An 18237-nucleotide genomic window follows, 5' to 3' on the forward strand; every position below is an offset into this window, starting at 1 on the left:
AGCCCTTTGTTGCAGCAAATTATTCACCTTCCATAGTGTTGCCATCAGACTAAAGACCTTGAGGATTGGATCATTTCCTATACAGTCAATTATAATTTCGGAAACCAGTTATAAACACTCTTAATGGTAGATCACATGTTTGGAATAGCTGTTGCCAAATTGACAGTCTTCATGCTTGAATGACTTGTGCAACCTACTTTTCAAAATTATGAAGAATGTTTTCTCAACTTTTCATACTTTGTTTTTCCAAATCCCTTGAGATAGTAATTATTTACTCATAATTGGGGAAATAAAGGTAATGTGAAACCTCCAAGTAACGTGTCCCAAATAATAAAGTCCAAGGTATCCATCTTCTTTTTGGTTCTGCAACCCAACAAGACAGACACAGACTTCAGAGGATAATTAGAACTGCAGAAAAAACAGTTACTACCAACCTGCCTTCCATTGAGGACCTGTATACTGCACAAGTCAAAAAGAGGGCTGTGAAAATATTTACAGACCCCTCACATCCTGGACATAAATTGTTTCAACTCCTACCCTCAAAACAACGCTATAGAGCACTGCACACCAGAACAACTAGACACAAGAACAGGTTTTTCCCTGAACACCATCACTCTGCTAAACAAATAATTCCCTCAACACTGTCAAACTAGTTATTAAGACTGCATTACTATTAATCTTCTCATCGTTCCCATCACCCATCTCCTCCCATTTATGACTGTATGACTGTAACCTTGTTGCTATCCTTACGATTTATATTGACTGTTTCCTAATATGATTTGATTGCTTACTTGTATCCTATGACTATCATTAAGTGTTGTACCTTATGATTCTTGACTAATATATCTTTTCTTTTATGTACACTGAGAACATATGCACCAAGACAAATTCCTTGTGTGTCCAATCACACTTGGCCAATAAAGAATTCTATTCTATTCTATTCTATTCTATTTTCAAAGTCTATTTATTAGGTACACGTTAAATTGGCAAGGGCTTGGTGTAATTCCGACTCTGGACAGGATCCAGAATTACACCCAATAAAAGCAAAAGTATGAGACTTCCCCCGAGTCACAATCTTCAATCAGTCCTCAGTCCAACAGTCCAGTGACTCCAGATTCCACCTTCGTCCAGCTGCAGGCTTCTTCTCTGTTCCCACAGGAAAGGAATGCCACCTAGACACAACATTCCCCCTTTATATTTATAACCCCCCTTTCAACAGTTAGCAAGTGATAAGCCTGAAGTATTATTAAATTCATTTATTTGCAAACTTAAAAGCTAATTAAAAAAAACATACAAAGACTACAATCAAATATGGCTACGCATATGCCATTTTCAGGGTCGACAGGTATGAAAAGTTTACAAACGTCTCTGCTATTCTCATGCCTTTGACAATGCTTTTTATTTTTTTTTAGTAGTATTTGAAATTGAATAATGGGGTTATTTGTGTGGTTTTTTTCTCCCTGACTCTAGATAAATCCTAGAGCTCTCTTGTTTGGTCATACAGCATCAATCACTTGTTTATCCAAAGCCAGTTCTTCAAGTGAAAAACAGTATATAGTGAGTGCATCTGAAAGCGGGTAAGGATTTTCTTTTTGAGCCAAGTTTTCTGTTGATGACTGAATTATTTTAGGTCTCTTATAAATACAGTATTAAATATTACCTTAAAATCTGCTTGGGCAATATTTTTTTTGCCTTCAGAGGCAGTCCAGGTATAATTTTTGCATCATCCTTCTACATCTCCCCTTCCTAAAATGACCAATCAATAAACAATTGTGGGGCAGGGAGAGTACCAAATAATCATTGCTTAACATTCATACTTCAAGACTTACGCATATTCCGCCGTGCCCTGAAAACATTTCTATTCCAACAAGCTGGTCTGGCCTAACTCTCCCTTTTTAATTGGCTTTTAAATTGGGTTTTAAACCTCTTTAGATAAATTTGGATGTTTTTAATCTTTGAGCCTAAATTACTTAATCTGTTTCTTAATAGTTTTTAACTTCTATATGTATTTGTATTTATTATGGCTGTTCACCGCCCTGAGTCCTTCGGGAGTAGGGCGGTATACAAATATGAATAAATAAATAAATAAATAAATAAATAAATAAATAAATACCTACATTGCTTCTTTTTCTTCCTGTAGAGAAATGTGCCTTTGGGATGTGAATGATGGAAGGTGCATTGAATTTACAAAACTAGCCTGCACTCATACTGCCATACAGGTAAAACACTTTTAAGTATGGATTAAACTACAGGTAGTCCTCGACTTACAGCAGTTCATTTAATGACCGTTCAAAGTTACAGTGGCACTTAAAAAAGTGACTTACGACCATTTTTCACAGTTATGACCATTGTGGCATCCCCATAATCATGTGATCAAAATTCAGACAGTTGGCAATTGGGTCATACTTTGCTGTGTCCCAAAGTTCAGTGATTCCCTTTTATGACCTTCTGACAAGCAAAGTCAATGGGGAAGCCATATTCACTTAACAACCGTGTTACTAACTTACCAACTGCAGTGATTCACTTAACAACTGTGGGAAGAAAAGTCATGAAATGGGGCAAAACTCACTTAACGAATGGCTCACTTAACAACTGAAATTTTGGGCTCCACTGTGATCGTAAGTCGAGGACTACCTGTAGCTGTGTATAAATATAAATATAAACAAATTTGTAGGCTTCAGTGTATTAAACTGCTTTTGAGCTTTGCTTTAATCTGATATGGTTTTCAAGTGACTCAAATACACAATACAAGTATATCTGTATTTTTATGTGATGAAATATTTGAAAATTAAAACTATTAATAATCTTTTGGAGAATTGGCAAAACAACCACAAAAAATGAAATAAAATTATGGCTATTTTGAGACAGTTAAAGGCACCTGTTTTTGCTGTCTTTTAGGAGCCAGCTGGAATGCAGAAATAGTGAAAGTCAGGTAATTTGTTATAGGGTAAATCTGATTTAAATAAAATTGATTTAAATAATGATTTATATCACTAGTCAGGAAAATTCAGTTTAATTATTTATTGGATCAGGAAGATTCCATTAATCATTATTTTCTTCTCAAAATATTTGATACAACCTTATTATATACTCAGAAAAAGAAGTAGCTTTCAATTTTGGGTGGTAGGCACTCACCTTTATTATAAAGCAACATTTTTACATTAATTTTCATTAAATTCATTAACAGGATTGATGGTTTGATCATTTTATTTAGTATCCAAGTGGGTATGCGCATGTGAATGATTAGAATATGAAACAACTCCAGTTGAATTAATCAGGAATGTTTACCATAATTATTGTTCTAAACAGTTGTATGAGCTTTGCAAAAAAGGTGGCTGCTTTTAATTGTTCAAAAAGAGGTAGTCCTGGGGGTTTTGTTCAATACCTTTTTGAACGCTTACTGTCATCTATCTTTTGTATTTTCAGTGGTCAATACTTTCTGAGCTAGGTAGGTTGATAGCCTGACTAAGTGGCTCAGTGGCTAAGACACTGAGCTTGTCGATTAGAAAGGTTGGCAGTTCGGTGGTAGACCTAGTACAGGTCTCCTGCGTGAGCAGGGGTTGGGACTAGATGACCTCCAAAGTCCCTTCCAACATTGTTACTGTTACATTTTTAACAAAACATTTAAAGAAAAACTTGCAGATCTAATGCAAATTCTAAAAAATGACTTCAATTAATTCATCTTTTAAAAATCATTTGTTTTTACTCCCCTGGATTGATTGCTGCGATGCTGTGTTAACAAAATGACTAAGCAGTTATGAGCATGCATGATACTTATAAAGAAAATCTGATGATTTGGCATTTGGGGTACCGCATATTAGACTGGCTCTGATCTCCTTCTTTCATTCTTCTTTTAGTTCTATCAATTCACAGCTGGGACTCAGCGTGAAGGGAGATTGTTGTGTCATGGCCATTATCCAGAAATTCTTGTTATGGATGCTACCAGCCTTGAAGTTCTTTATTCCTTGGTGTCGAAGATTTCCAAGGACTGGATCAGTTCTATGAGCATTATTCGATCTCACAGAACACAAGGTGAGCCAATGGCTTAGGACCTGGTTATCTACGGGACCGCCTGCTACCACCAATAGCCTCCCACCGGCCAGTACGCTCCCATAGAGAGGGGCTCCTCCGGGTGCCGTCGGCCAAACAATGTCGACTGGCGGCCCCTAGGGGGAGAGCCTTCTCTGTGGGGGCACCTACGATCTGAAACGAGCTCCCCCCGGAGATACGGAGGATCCTGGATCTTCGCACCTTCCGTCGCGCGCTTAAAACGTTTTTATTTCATCAAGCTGGCCTGGCCTAAATCATCTCCTCTTTTAAATTTAAATTTTAAACATAAATTTTAATCTGTTTAATTATGGGGTATTTTAAAATTCAGCCTAAATTATTTAATTCGTTTTAATTTATTTTAAATTTTGTATTTCTGTGTTTTATCTTCTGGCTGTTCACCGCCCTGAGTCCTTCGGGAGAAGGGCGGTATAGAAATTTAATAAAATAAAATAAATAAAATAAAAATAAATAAATAACCATAGTCCAGGTTCTTATTTTTCAGGAATTGTCTTGGCAATCATAAATAATAATAATAACATATGAAACTTATATGCCACCTGACTTCAAACAACACTGCCTCACAAGAATCCAAGACCTTACAGTGAAATCAATAAATGATAAAAGATGGAACGAAGTGAGGGGCCTCATGATCCCTTTTCAAAGTCCTGGGTGGAACAATAATAAAGAAACAAATTAATAAATCATTAAAAAAGCAAGGCATGAATCAGTTCAGTCACGCCTGAATTTGGCTTTGCACAATTCTTGCTGATGCCATGACTATTTTCTATTTCATATGTTATTTCGTTTACTTCATTTTATATTGTTTTATTATTGTATTTAGATTGTGTATTGTAAGCCACTTAGGGTACACTAAATAGTTAGGATACAACTACCGTGTTTTCCCGAAAATAAGACCTCCCCTGAAAATCTCTCCCCTGAAAATAAGCCCTCCCCCAAAAATAAGCCCTCCCTGAAAATATTTAAACACGTGCAGCCAGTCCCTGCCATTTCCTCTGGTTAGTTAGGGAGACAGAACTGGAAATCAGGTAAGACGGCAAGGGGTGCCCTGTCTTGCTCCACATGCCCCATGTGGATAATAAGACCTCCCCGAAAATAAGCCCAAGTGCTTATTTCGGGGTTCAAAAAATATAAGAGAGGGTCTTATTTTAGGGGAAACATGGTATTGGTAATAAATTCATTTAAAACAATGTTAGGATGTTTAAAGCCAAGATTAAGGAATGCTTTGCATATGCTTAAAAACTAAATCTGTGAGAACCAATGAGGACATCAATCAACAAAAACCCAATCTCCATCTTCAACCCACAATTTGAAAGAGGAGCTGTCAGAGGAATTCTGGGCCATAAGCAATTCCATAGCATAAGAACAGCCCACAAAAGGCTGAAGATTTCATGTACCTTCATAAAATCTTCAGCCTTTTTGGATTAGGTAGCTTAGTCATTGCACCATATACTTAATGTAGAATGAGAAAATATCAAGAGTAAAGGAAGTTGCCTTTCATCAAATCAGATCTTTGTTCAGTTTCATTTGGCTCAGGTAGCTGCTCATCATAGACTGAACAGAATATTTTGCTTCTGAGAGTAGAGACTGGATCTGAAATCCTTTGTATGTCAAGAAATTGGTTTTCTACTTACCAACATCATATCTATTCCCTTGAGCTTCTCAGCTCATGAATGTGACCTATAGTAAATGTATTTCTTAGATTTTATCCTCAGCATCTTCTTCTCATTGTGTGTTGTGGCCTGCCAATAGCCAGCAGACCTGGCAGCAGATTTGAACAGTGAGGAGGTTGGGGAGGAACATGGGCCAGTCCTGGAGTCTGGGGAAGGCTCGGACGATGGCTCTGAGTCAGAGGCAGAGAGGGGGCCAAGGCCATCTGGTAGTTTTTTGCTGCCTTCAGAGTCTCCGGAGTCTGACGTCAGCGAGGCAGAAGAACAGTGTGAGCCTGTTCCCAGTGTGCACATGCACAGAGCTTCCAGGAGACAGGAACAATTAAGGAAACAGGGCCGATTTGGGAGTAAGGCTTGGAGATGATTGGCCCCTCCCATAAAACATAAAAGAGAAGTGAATGGGATGTGAGCTTTTGCAGGAAGCAATTAGTTTATCTGGCCGATTCAAGATTTGAAAATTCTGTTTGTGACTCTGTGCCAAGTTTGATCTTGCCCTGTGTCTGGAAATTAGCTCTTTGGCAGCGTTCCACGTGAGATAGGTGGATGTTGATAACCTTCCTCTGAAAGACTGTTTATCAAGCCTTGCGGATTGTAAATGAAAGTAATTTACAGCAGTATGAATTAAAGAAGTTTGCCAGGACTAAGTTTGTTCTGTTTAATTTCTAAGGAAGCCTAGGTCAAGAACAGTGTGTGGGTCAGTTAAATGCTACTGAATTTATGAAATAATTCCAATTCTGTGTCTCTTGTGGAACAATGATTATTTTTTTCTTCTCTAGAGGACACTGTGGTAGCAGTATCTGTGGCTGGCATTCTTAAAGTATGGATTGTAACTTCTGAAGTGAGTCACATACAGGTAAGGAAAAACAAATATAGTTTTATGATGATAAACTTCTTTTTTCCAGTATTGCCAGTCTGACTGACTTATTTTTTCACTGCTGTGTTACCCTTGAAAGATTTTTAGCAATATTTCTATTTCTGCTGAGATATGCTATCCCTGATGCCTGGCGGTTATTTAAAATTTGTTGAGTGGAAGGTTTGTTTGTTTTTCCTAAGCTATGATTAGGAAATCTCCCACCTGGACTATTGTAACGCTCTACATGGGGCTCCCCTTGAGGAGCACCAGGAGGCTCCAACTGGCGCAGAGTGCGGCCGTGCGGGTGGTAATGGGAGCGACATGGTGTTCCCATGTAACAACCCTCCTGCGCGAGCTGCACTGGCTCCTGGTGGTCTTCCGGGTGCGCTTCAAGGTTTTGGTTACCACCTTTAAAGCGCTCCATGGCTCAGGACCTGGGTATTTGCGGGACCACCTACTACCACCAATAGCCTCCCACCAGCTGGTACGCTCCCATAGAGAGGGGCTCCTCCAGGTGCCGTCGGCCAAACAATGCTGACTGGCGGCCCCCAGGGGGAGAGCCTTCTGTGTGGGGGCACCTATTATCTGGAACGAGCTCCCCCCGGAGATAACGGAGGATCCCGGATCTGCGCACCTTCCGCCGCGCTCTAAAGACCTTATTATTTCACCAGGCGGGCCTGGCCTAATTTTCTCCCTCTTTCATAAAAGATTTTTAATTTTTTAATATCTTTTAGTATTTTATATATTCAAATTTTAAAATTGGTTTTAAATTGTTTGGGGTTTTAATTTGTCTGGGCCAAAACTATTTAATTTGATTTTAATTCTACTTTTAAATTTTGTATGTATGTATTTTATTGTTTGGCTGTGCGCCGCCCTGAGTCCTTCGGGAGTAGGGCGGTATAGAAATCAAATAAAATAAATAAATAAAATGATTAGAATACATTCATTTATGCCAGGGGTGTGTCAAACTGGCAGCTTGCAGGCCAGATGTGTCACCCGCAGGCCATGCCCATACCTAGCTTCGCGAATGAGAAAAATGTCTTGATATATCACGTGACGGCAACGTGACGCCGCAAGTTTGACACTCGGGATTTATGCAGACAGAGAAGATTTGATATTGTAAACTGTGGATTAAATGTGGATTCACTTTTCAGTTTCAGTTTTAGTTCTTCAGTTCTTGTCCTGAATATTTTACCTGTTTCAAGAAAGGAGAATTCGTTCTTATCATGTTTCTAGGGCTCAGTTTTTCCCCAACAACAGTTGAATTCTAAATACGATTGTATACTGTAATGGAATTTTAAAACGATATAAAATTGACTATTTTGATTAAAGAAAAGAATAGAAATACTTTTGTTTCCACATGGAGACCACCTCTGAACTTTGTGATTGAAGTGGAAAAGAATGAAACTTTGATTTTGGGTTTTACCAATTAGATTGATAGATCCTTATAAAAATGGCTAGTTTATATTATTACGAAAAAACAAATAGTTGTGGTTTGATGTTAATGTTTTATTTTACTGCAACACGGATTCGGAAATCAACCTTCTTTTTCTTTTTCTTAACTCTTCCTCGCTTCTTCCTCCCCCCTTCCCCCAACAGCTTTCCTATTTAATTTCATATTTTGTATCTTATTTTATTTTATAACTCAATAAAATGCTAAATGGAAGAAAAAAAATTACCCAAAAAAGGAATTTTAAAACGATACACTGAATTTAAAAATAAGAAATACATACTGTCAAAAATATTTGTATTTTGAAATCAATCGTTCTAGATAGGATTCAAGGCTAGAAAAGGAACGGGACAAAGAGAAATAGAAAAGAGAAATTTAGAAAGGCGGAGTAGAGAAATAAAAATTTGTATTGTAGATTATTGCATAAAAGACTTAACATTTCTCCTTCCTTTTAATCTCTTCCAAGGATACGGAACCGATCTTTGAAGAGGAATCTAAACCAATTTATTGTCAGAACTGCCAGAGCATTTCCTTCTGTGCATTTACCCAACGATCACTTTTGGTAGTTTGTTCTAAATACTGGAGGGTAAGGATAACCAGTTAAGTGAAAGCTGGCATTTCTTTGTTGTTCAGTCTGATGTACTTAAATTGTGCATGAGGCAAACATGCAAAAAAAAAAAAAAAGTCTCCAGACGGCAGGACTGTAAATTGATTCGTCTGTGGTGATTTCTCTGCATAGCTAATTGCCTCAGGGTACATGAACTCACATACATAGTTGCTGGACTGCTACCTTTATGGAAAACTACAACCATTTAGCCAGACGTTAAAATAATATTTAATAAAATACTCACAATGCTTTTGCTTTCAAACTTTTTCCTTTATTTTTTTTTAGAGAGAATTATTTCTGATACTGAATATATACTTTTTGCGGTATTTTTGCATCTTGCCTCCTTGTATGGCCTCTCATACATGAGATCGATATATATATATATTTTCTGCAGGTTTTTGATTTTCTGAATTGAAAAGTTTTATCGATGGTTTATATTTTTGTTGTACATTTCTAAAAATGTTCTTTAGGTATCCTAAAGATGTAAATTCCATTGGGTGTCTTTTGCTTTTTTTTTTTTTAATTGAAAGGGTTTAATAAATGCATTTTTTATAAAACACTAATTGCTGCCACTATAAGAAAGGCTATTTGTATTATGTATGTATCTTAATTTACAATTAATTTATGTTATGCAATTACTTTTCTTTAGGTTTTTGATGCTGGAGATTATTCCTTGTTATTCTCAGTCCCAAGTGAAAATGGACAGACATGGACAGGAGGTGATTTTGTGTCAGCAGACAAAGTGATAATATGGACTGAAGATGGACAAAGTTTTATATATAAACTGCCAGCCAGGTATGTGATATTAATAGGGCATAAATAAATAAAGATTACTATCTAGAGTTCTGTGTGTTCAGACAGAATGAGGGATAGTGATACTAATAAATTAGTTTATCAAACCATACATTTTTTACTGATCTGTCATTAGAACAGAGAGCAAATTTGGTGATATGGTTAAGGCATCAGGCTAGAAACCAGGAGTCATGAATTTAGTCCTGCTTTAGACAGCAAACTTGAGCCATTCACTTTCTCTCAGCCCTAGGAAGGAGGCAATGGCAAACCACTCCTTGAAAACCTTGTCAAGAAAGCTACAGAGACTACTCCAGACAGTCTCTGAGAGTAGCAATAGCACTTAGACTTAAATACTGCTTTATAGTGCTTTGTAGCCCTCTCTAAGCGGTTTACAAAGTCAGCATGTTGCCCCCAAGAATCTGGATCCTCATTTTACCGACCTCGGAAGGATGGAAGACTGAGTCAACCTTGAGTCGGTCAGAATCAAACTGCAGGCAGTTGGTAGAATTAGCCTGCAATACTGCACTCTAACCATTGTGCCACTACGGCTCCTTGGACATGTTTGATTGGAAGAACAACAACAACAACAAAATAGAATACATCCCAGTACTATGAACTTGGGCATCATAGGAAACTGGTATCAGCTTTATTTCTTTCTATGTGCAGGATAGAATTTCTTTTGATGTGCAAGAAAAGAAGAGAGAGGGACTGTGACAGAGATTAATAAATATGTTTGAACTGGCTTTATTATGCAGTTTGTGAAGCTGAATGAAGGATAAAGTTGATATTGTCAGTGTGTAGGTGATTAGCTTTTTAAATTTCCCTGTGAGTAGTTAAATTTAGATCTGCAGAAATGTATTATTTCTACCTCTATGCTAATTTTGTCAACTTAATTAGGCAAACCAGCTCCTGAACTATTCTTAAGTTTGGATAATGGCTTTTACCCTTATGTTAGATCGTATTGTACAAATTGATCTCGCATTTTAGAACTATTTTTCTTCTGTTGCTTTTCATGTGGATTTCTACATTATTTCTACATTTATATTTAAAATATTAAATATAACCCCTTCCCATTTTAACTCAGTGTTTCTCAGCCTCGCACTTTAAAATGCGTGGAATAACTCCCAGAATTCCCCATCCAGGAATTCTTAAAGTTGCTGAAGTTAAGAAATACTGCGCTAATAGATCTATTCCATTATTATAATGTGGATGTTAAAGCTGCAATTTGAGATATGTTTTTTAATTGTTATATGAGCTGGTAGATATAAACATTCTGGTTTCCAGTTGCTTACCAGCTAGCAAGTCATTTCGAAGTGATGTTGGAAAAGTGATTGAAAACCTCAGTCCTCCTCAGCTCTACTGTACTGTAGACCAAGGAGAGCAGAAAGCAGACAAACAGGTAAGATTTGACCTGCTTTCTTGTTTAGAAGCTTTATTTGGTTAGAACACGGGTGAAATCCAGCAAGTTCTGACAGGTTCTGGAGAACCAGTAGTGGAAATTTTGAGAACCAGCAAATACCACCTCTGGCTGGCCCCAGAATGGGGAGGGAATGGGGATTTTGCATAATCCTTCCCCTGCCATGCCCACCAAACCACACCCACCAAGCCACACCACACCCACCAAGCCACGCCCACAGAACCGGTAGTAAAAAAATTTGGATTTCACCACTGGATTAGAAGCTAATAATTTGAAACACTTTTGAGATCATGGATACGTTGCTGCTTACTTATATTTTGGTACTGATTTCATTTTTTTCACTTAATATAAGAGCGCTTTCTACAGGGAGATATATCCAGCAGTTTTGCACATGTCCTTTTGGTATCCCAAAAATTCCTATTCTTCCAGATGTTTTTAATAGCCATTTTCTTATACTGTATAATTTCATTGGGATGCTTACTTTTTACATCATTTTTATTTTCACGGTGTAGTTTATTAACACATTCTTTTGGGCTGTATTACAGGGTGTTGCTGTTTTTGTAGCTTTTAGTTTGCCCCAAAGATTCCAGATCTGGGGGAGATTGAAAATCAAATAAACAATGTTAGCTTTGATTTGTATTTCTTTAATGTGCCTTTTCTGCACACCATCTTGAAATTATATTGTGTATTGATTGGTTAAAAGAGTGCTAACAATTGCTGCTATTGAATAACTTCTGTTTTGCACACATGCTATATATTGCACATATATACTATATATCTTGCACATATACTGTTTATTGTGTAAGGTTAGATATACATTGTTAGTTATTCCTTTTATAAGACTATGTTTCCTGACATTGTTCAGTTAGCAGTCCTGAAATTAAGATCTCAGATAGGCAACATAGCATGACACAGACATGATAGAATTGGGATTTACTCTACTTGTTAACTTGTCTAAAATGCTGTTTCATATCTTGTTTGTTTTACAGTTATTAATCTGCCCTCCTGTCACTCAATTCTTCTATGGACGTAGGGAGTGTTTCCATAAATTACTAATCCAGGGAGACTCTTCAGGGAGGCTCACAATTTGGAGTATTCCAGATTCACTTGACAAGGAAACTATGACTGAAGGTAATTGTTGTCACAGAAGGTAGTAGCACCTAGTACTGTAACTTTCAAGAAGGACCAGCCTTGGTTTCTATTTAGATGAGGAATCAGGAGACGGGGAGTTCTTGGTGCTCTCTGAGCTTGGTTGTTTGCTTGCAAATGCTTCATTGTTCACCGAGAGCGTATGCACCAAGACAAATTCCTTGTGTATCCAATCACACTTGGCCAATAAAGAATTCTAGTCTGTTCTGTTCTGTTCTGTTCTGTTCTATTCTATTCTATTCTATTCTATTCTATTCTATTCTATTCTATTCTATTCTATTCTATTCTATTCTATTCTATTCTATTCTATTCTATTCTATTCTATTCTATTCTATTCTATTCTATTGTCAGGGGTCCCCAACCTTTGGGCTATGGCTCACTAGTGTGCCGTCAGCTGTTGGCAGATGGGCCGCGGAAACAGTGGGTGAATCCGGGCACACATGCATCCCCACTGGTGTGAGCAGCAGGCGCGTGCATGCACGCACGCTCCATTTGCGTGAGTGGTGGGCAGGCGAGCACACCCACCGCTGACGCAAATGGAGCTGCGTGGGTGCGTGCTTGCTGGCCGCTTGCACGGAACCATCCCCTCTCTCCCCCCCCCTTGCCGGTCCGCAAAACCCAAAAGTTTGGGGAACTCTGAACTAGGTAACCGTCACACTGATATTATAACTTAGTTGGATAATGAAAATGTCTGCAAGCAAACAACCAAGTTCAGAGGGCACCAAGAACTCCACAATTCAACCCAAAATTACAAATATTCTCTTCTATTAAGTATCAGAAAATACCCAAGCTGTAAATTAGACTGGTAAGATGAAAACATATCCCCAGGGACAAGCCGCTTCTCTGTTGCTGCCATCGAGAGTCAGGCCCCACTTGAGGGAAGCATTATATGCATTTTATATTTAATTACAGGAATTAGCAGATAGGTTTATCTTATCCTTCCTACTCTTCTGCCCAATCCTTTAGAATTATTCACCATGGTTTACTACCCTACTCCCTACTAGCCAGTTCCCACCCCCTAGTAAATTCCCTCCTTACTGCTTCATTTATGATTCACACAAGCAAATTCTAAACTGCTATGCAAGGCCAGGCACAAGCTTAATTTTTTAAAAAAAGATTTTGGTTTAGTGAAAATTATCTGTGGCATTGCTTTTTCTGAGCCTTTCATTTATTTAATATTTTAAATGTATTTTGTTTTTTTAAAAAAACAGGATTGCCGGTTACTACTTCTACTTCTCTACAAGAAGCGTTTAGCAAACTTCACCCAGCTGGTATTATAGATCAGTTGAGTTTCATCCCAAATAGTGACGATCCTTTGAAGGTGACAGCAAGTGTCTACATCCCAGCACATGGGCGACTGGTTTGTGGTCGTGAAGATGGAAGTATTGTGATTGTTCCAGCCACTCAGACTGCCATAGTTCAGCTTTTGCAAGATGAACATATGTGCAGAAGAGGTGTGTGAAATAACAAGGGCTCCGGGATGATTTATTAAATCGTGGGCTTTAAATTGGTTATCTGTACAGGTAGTCCTCGATTACGACCACAATTGAGCCCCATTTTTCTGCTGCTGAGACTTTCCTTAAGTGAATTTTGCCCTATTTTACGACCTTTCTTGCCATAGTTATTAAGGGAATCCCTGGAGTTGTTAAGTTGGTGACATGATTCTTAAGTGAATCTGGCTTCCCCATTGACTTTGCTTGTCAGATGGTCGCAAAAGGAGATCACGTGACCTTGGGACACAAACAACGGTCATAAATATGAGTCAGTTGCCAAGCATCTGAATTTTGATCACTGAATTTGGGGATGCTGCAATGGTCGTAAGTGTGAAATACAGTTAATAACTTTTTTCAGTGCCGTTGTAACCTTGAACTGTCACTAAATGAAGTGTTGTAAGTCGAGGACTATATGTATTCATATTTAACTGATATAGAAGAGGTTGTTCCATTTATGCATGGAATAATTATTGCCTGAAATTGTTATAATCGTTAAATTATTATTTTTTAATTTATGAATTATGCTGAAAGTACTTTGAGTTTATTTCTGAATGATACGGCAATATTTCAAAGAGTTCAAAGCATTTCATAAAAATAAATTTTAATTGGCATCATTTATTTTGTTCCAGTGCCTTGCATTTGTAACCCGAACGGGATAATAGGATCAGAATACCCATGAATACTGTAGACCCATGATGGTGAACCTATGGCATGCGTGCCACAGGTGGTATACGTAGCCATATCAGTGGGCATGTGAGCTCAGCTCTTCTGGGCCCACCAGAAGTAGGGAAACAGGCTGTTTCCTGCCTCCAGAGGGCATGGGGATAGGAGGTGGGGAAGGCCCATTTTTCTTTCTCACCTGGCTCTAGGGCCTCTCTAGGAGTCTGGGGAGGGCGAAAACGGCCTCTCCCCCATCCCCAAGGTTCTCCGGAGGCCGAAAATGGCCTGTTTAACAACTTCCGGTAGGACCGGTGTTATCAAAGTTATCAAATGGGCCATTTTTGGCCTCTGGAGGACCTCCGGGGGGGGGGAGGCTGTTTTTTGCTCTCCCCAGACTCATAGAGAGGCCCTGGAGGCTGGGGACAGCAAAAAACGGGCCTTCCGGTCCCACCGGAAGTTGTTAAATGGGCCGTTTTCAGCCTCCGGAGGACCTCGGGGGGGGGGGGCGTTTTCGCCTTCCCCAGACTCCTAGAGAGGCCCTGGAGCCAGGTGAGAAAGAAGAACGGGCCTACCAGGCCATCGCGTGCCAGGAGTGGAGGGAGCGGGGGGGGTCGCATGTGTGGGGGCGGGACGCATAGAATTATGGGTGTGGGCACGCACACTCGTGCCCCCCCCCCCGGGCACGCGATGGCAAGAAGGTTAGGCATCACTGCTGTAGACTCTAATAAATCTGTTGTAGGACCAGTCAATTATTATTGTTGCTTTTAAAGTTACTGCAAAGATCAAAGATGGGAATATATTGATGATAATATCTTTGTGGTAGCAAAAGGATATGTGGTCTGTCAATGAATTTGGTGATGATGATGACGATGATCTTCATCATCTTCATCTTCATCATCCCAGGAATAAATAATAGGACACTTGAATCAGTTGCTTCACGTGCATAATGAAGTAAAAATAAACTCACAATTGAACGGCTGTCAGGTAGTGAGTGAATCACCTTGAATAAATTTATTAGAATGGAAGGTTACTTTGAATAACTGGTTCATATGTTTCACTTAACAGAAGAATGTCAGACGACAGGTACCATTCATCAGAAACTATGATTTGTACTGAAAACAGGATACCTGTTTTAAAGTATCTGCGGTGACTTCTTCTGAATCCCATTTAGAGAAGTAGTGAAACATGCTGTACGAGGGGCTGTCCGTGTACACTTCAGTAGGTTCACATAATATGACTGCATGACAAGCTACAATAGCTCCCACTAGTGTTTTTGTGTGCAATTTAAGATGCTGGTTGTCATGTGCAAAGCCTTTCAGAGCGTAAGGCTGAGTTGTATGTAGGCTGCAGTTATTTTTGCCTAATAAGAGGTATATGTTCTCTTGTCAGTCTGCCTACCCTGTGGAACAACATACTCCTAAGATTCAGGTGGCCTTAATCCTATCTTCCTTATGGAAGACAATCGGGGTGAAATGCTACCGGTTTGGACCGGTTCTCCTGAACCGGTAGTAAAAAATGCTACCAGTTTGGTTGAATCGGTATTTCCGATGATCAGCTGGGCAACGATCAGCTGTGATGTGCGATTTATATTAGCTAGAATCGTCGGATTTCCTGCTTTCTAGCTAATCTAAATCGCGTGGCACATCTGATTCCCCCCCCACACACACACTGTTCTACTTACCTTTGCAGACTCAGAAGGCTTCAAAATGTTCCTTTTTTTAGTGCTGGGTGGGCGCACCTCAGGTGCACATGCATGCGCGAAGCACACACTCGGTAGCAGTCTCACAGAACTGGTAGCAGACTTCAGAGGATTTTATCGCTGAAAACAATAGTTTTCCTATTAGCACAGTGCCACAATGTTAGATGACCTCTTTTTTTTTTTTTTTGGGGGTGTTACTTGTGCAGATATAACAGGCAAGGTGTCTTTTATTTGGGTGATTTTGGTTGCTTTTAACTGGATGTAAGCTGTCCAGAGTCATAGACAAGTTGTTGGCAACAGAATTAAACAATTGAATGAATTAAATAAATAAGACCTTTTAAATGGTAGCCATCTTCAATAAGTGTGATTTTCAATCTTCCTACTCTCGAGTTTTTCATTCTGTTACAAAGGTTTCTGATTTGGATACGTCTTACTTTTGCGAATATATTTTCCATTTTCCTGAAGGAAGACAGTTTTTCTTTCAAGCTTTTGTTTATTTGTTGGTTTATCATTGGAAGCCTCAAGTTATTAACTATCACTTCAAATGGAATTGTCTCTGTGTCGAGCCCCAGCTGGGACTCGCCATCACTGGGGCCTGGGGGACTCTGTTGGGACTCTGCCAAGACTCTGTTGGTTAAAGTGGGTGTTAGAAAGAGATATATCTTTGGCCCTAGAAGGTGAAACATACCTAGCCGCTTTTTTGTACATATTTCATGCATTGGCCATCAAATATGTAGCAATGCATGTACCATTTTGTCATAGGGAATTGATCTCCCATCTTCTTGTAGCTTCACTTAATGTGAGGTTGGGTATGCTACATGCTAAATGCCAATTTTATTAACAAGTAGCAAATTAAATGGGAGTAACCTCGTCAAAAGAAATTGGATTGAAAATGAACTAAATTAGAAATGGAATACCGAGACTTATCACCAAAATCTTTTCCTACTGTACAGTGTTATTTGCATATCTTTATTACACAAACACATATGCGCTCCTGTTTCATTTTCTTCTTATCTTGAAATGACCAAGAATGCCTACAGACCCAAAATATATGACATTTTGTGTTTTCTTCTGCTTTAATGTTTTAGGTTGGCCACCTCACAGAACTCTGCGGGGTCATCGAAACAAAGTCACCTGTTTGCTGTATCCTCACCAGGTCTCCTCTCGTTACGATCAAAGATACCTGGTCTCGGGTGGTGTAGATTTTTCGGTCATTATATGGGACATCTTTTCTGGAGAAATGAAGCACATCTTCTGTGTGCATGGTGGAGAAATCACTCAGCTTTTGGTTCCTCCAGAAAATTGCAGTGTAAGTTAATGAACATCTCCTTGGCTCCTGCCTCTCTTAAGACTAATATAAAGAATAATATTTCAAGACTTGAAATTGTTTTGATGAAAATCTTTTTGTATTATTAGTCTAACTTGTGTTTATAACCTTTTATTTTATTTTCAAAAATTGGAATATCATTTTGAAAGGTAATGTAAAGGACAGTATACAACAGAGTTGGCTGAAAAATGGGCAGCTATATAAATGTTTTAAATAAAATAAACGAAACAAAACAGTAAAGCAGAATATCCAAAGTACCATTTAAATACAAATACTTTATTATGCATACACTCGCTCATGCCTTCAGAAGTGACAGAATAATTTGTCCAATTTGTGAGGTTATTGCAAACTTAATTCCTGCTTAATTCAATGTTTAAATTGTGAACAAGTACTTTGATATTTGCAATTTAGGAGATGTTGCAGTAGTAACAAAGGGACTAATGGGAATAGATGCACACAAATATCTATTAGTGGAAAATAATAAATAAAATTATGATACGGTTTAGAACATTTTACACAGAACTGTATATTTGGGAAATGGTTTATAAAAATATATAGTACCAATAAAGGAGAATTATTTGTAGCTCAGGGATGAAATGAGCGGTCCTTGGTAGTCTCTGAGCTTGCTTGTTTTCTTGCAGGCAGTTCATTACTCTAGGTAACATCAGTGCTAGTAAGGAGTGCTGTTGTCAGTTTATATTCTGGTGTTTTACCTGTCTGTGTGGGTGGGGCAGTCTTAGAGAGTCTTTGGATGGGCTGTTTACTAATAGCTCTTTGGCAGTTTCTTGATTGGAGTATTGCTTACTTGATTGTTGGTCTGAAGTTAACCTTGGAGTTAATCTATGCTGATCTGAGTGCTGATTACTAATGGAGAGGTGATGGAGTCTTTTTCTCTTTTGGGCTGTTTGATTTTCTCTTTTGTATAGTCTATAGATGTTGTTAATGTCTATGTGAGCCGAGATGGCACAATGGTTAGAGTGCACTACTGCAGGCTACTTCAGCTGACTGCCAGTTGCAGTTCAGTAATTCAAATCTCATCGGTTCAAGGTTGA

The 18237-nt window shown here is 38.6% G+C and overlaps 1 protein-coding gene across 2 annotated transcripts in view; it reads left to right on the forward strand.

Moving 5' to 3' along the window:
• WDR7 (WD repeat domain 7) overlaps positions 1-18237 on the forward strand; it is a 240191-nt gene that overhangs the window by 15957 nt on the left and 205997 nt on the right. For both annotated transcript variants that reach the window (XM_034442484.2, XM_034442485.2), the window contains exons 3-12: positions 1471-1577; positions 2141-2219; positions 3858-4032; positions 6515-6591; positions 8508-8627; positions 9298-9443; positions 10725-10839; positions 11847-11988; positions 13218-13460; positions 16947-17167. In XM_034442484.2, the coding sequence (XP_034298375.2) occupies positions 1471-1577; positions 2141-2219; positions 3858-4032; positions 6515-6591; positions 8508-8627; positions 9298-9443; positions 10725-10839; positions 11847-11988; positions 13218-13460; positions 16947-17167 (1425 nt within the window). The remainder of the gene's footprint in view (positions 1-1470; positions 1578-2140; positions 2220-3857; positions 4033-6514; positions 6592-8507; positions 8628-9297; positions 9444-10724; positions 10840-11846; positions 11989-13217; positions 13461-16946; positions 17168-18237) is intronic.

The sequence above is a fragment of the Pantherophis guttatus genome, chromosome 2, assembly GCF_059756535.1.
Source record: "Pantherophis guttatus breed Tessera chromosome 2, ASM5975653v1, whole genome shotgun sequence".
NCBI classification, from domain to species: Eukaryota; Metazoa; Chordata; class Lepidosauria; order Squamata; family Colubridae; genus Pantherophis; species Pantherophis guttatus.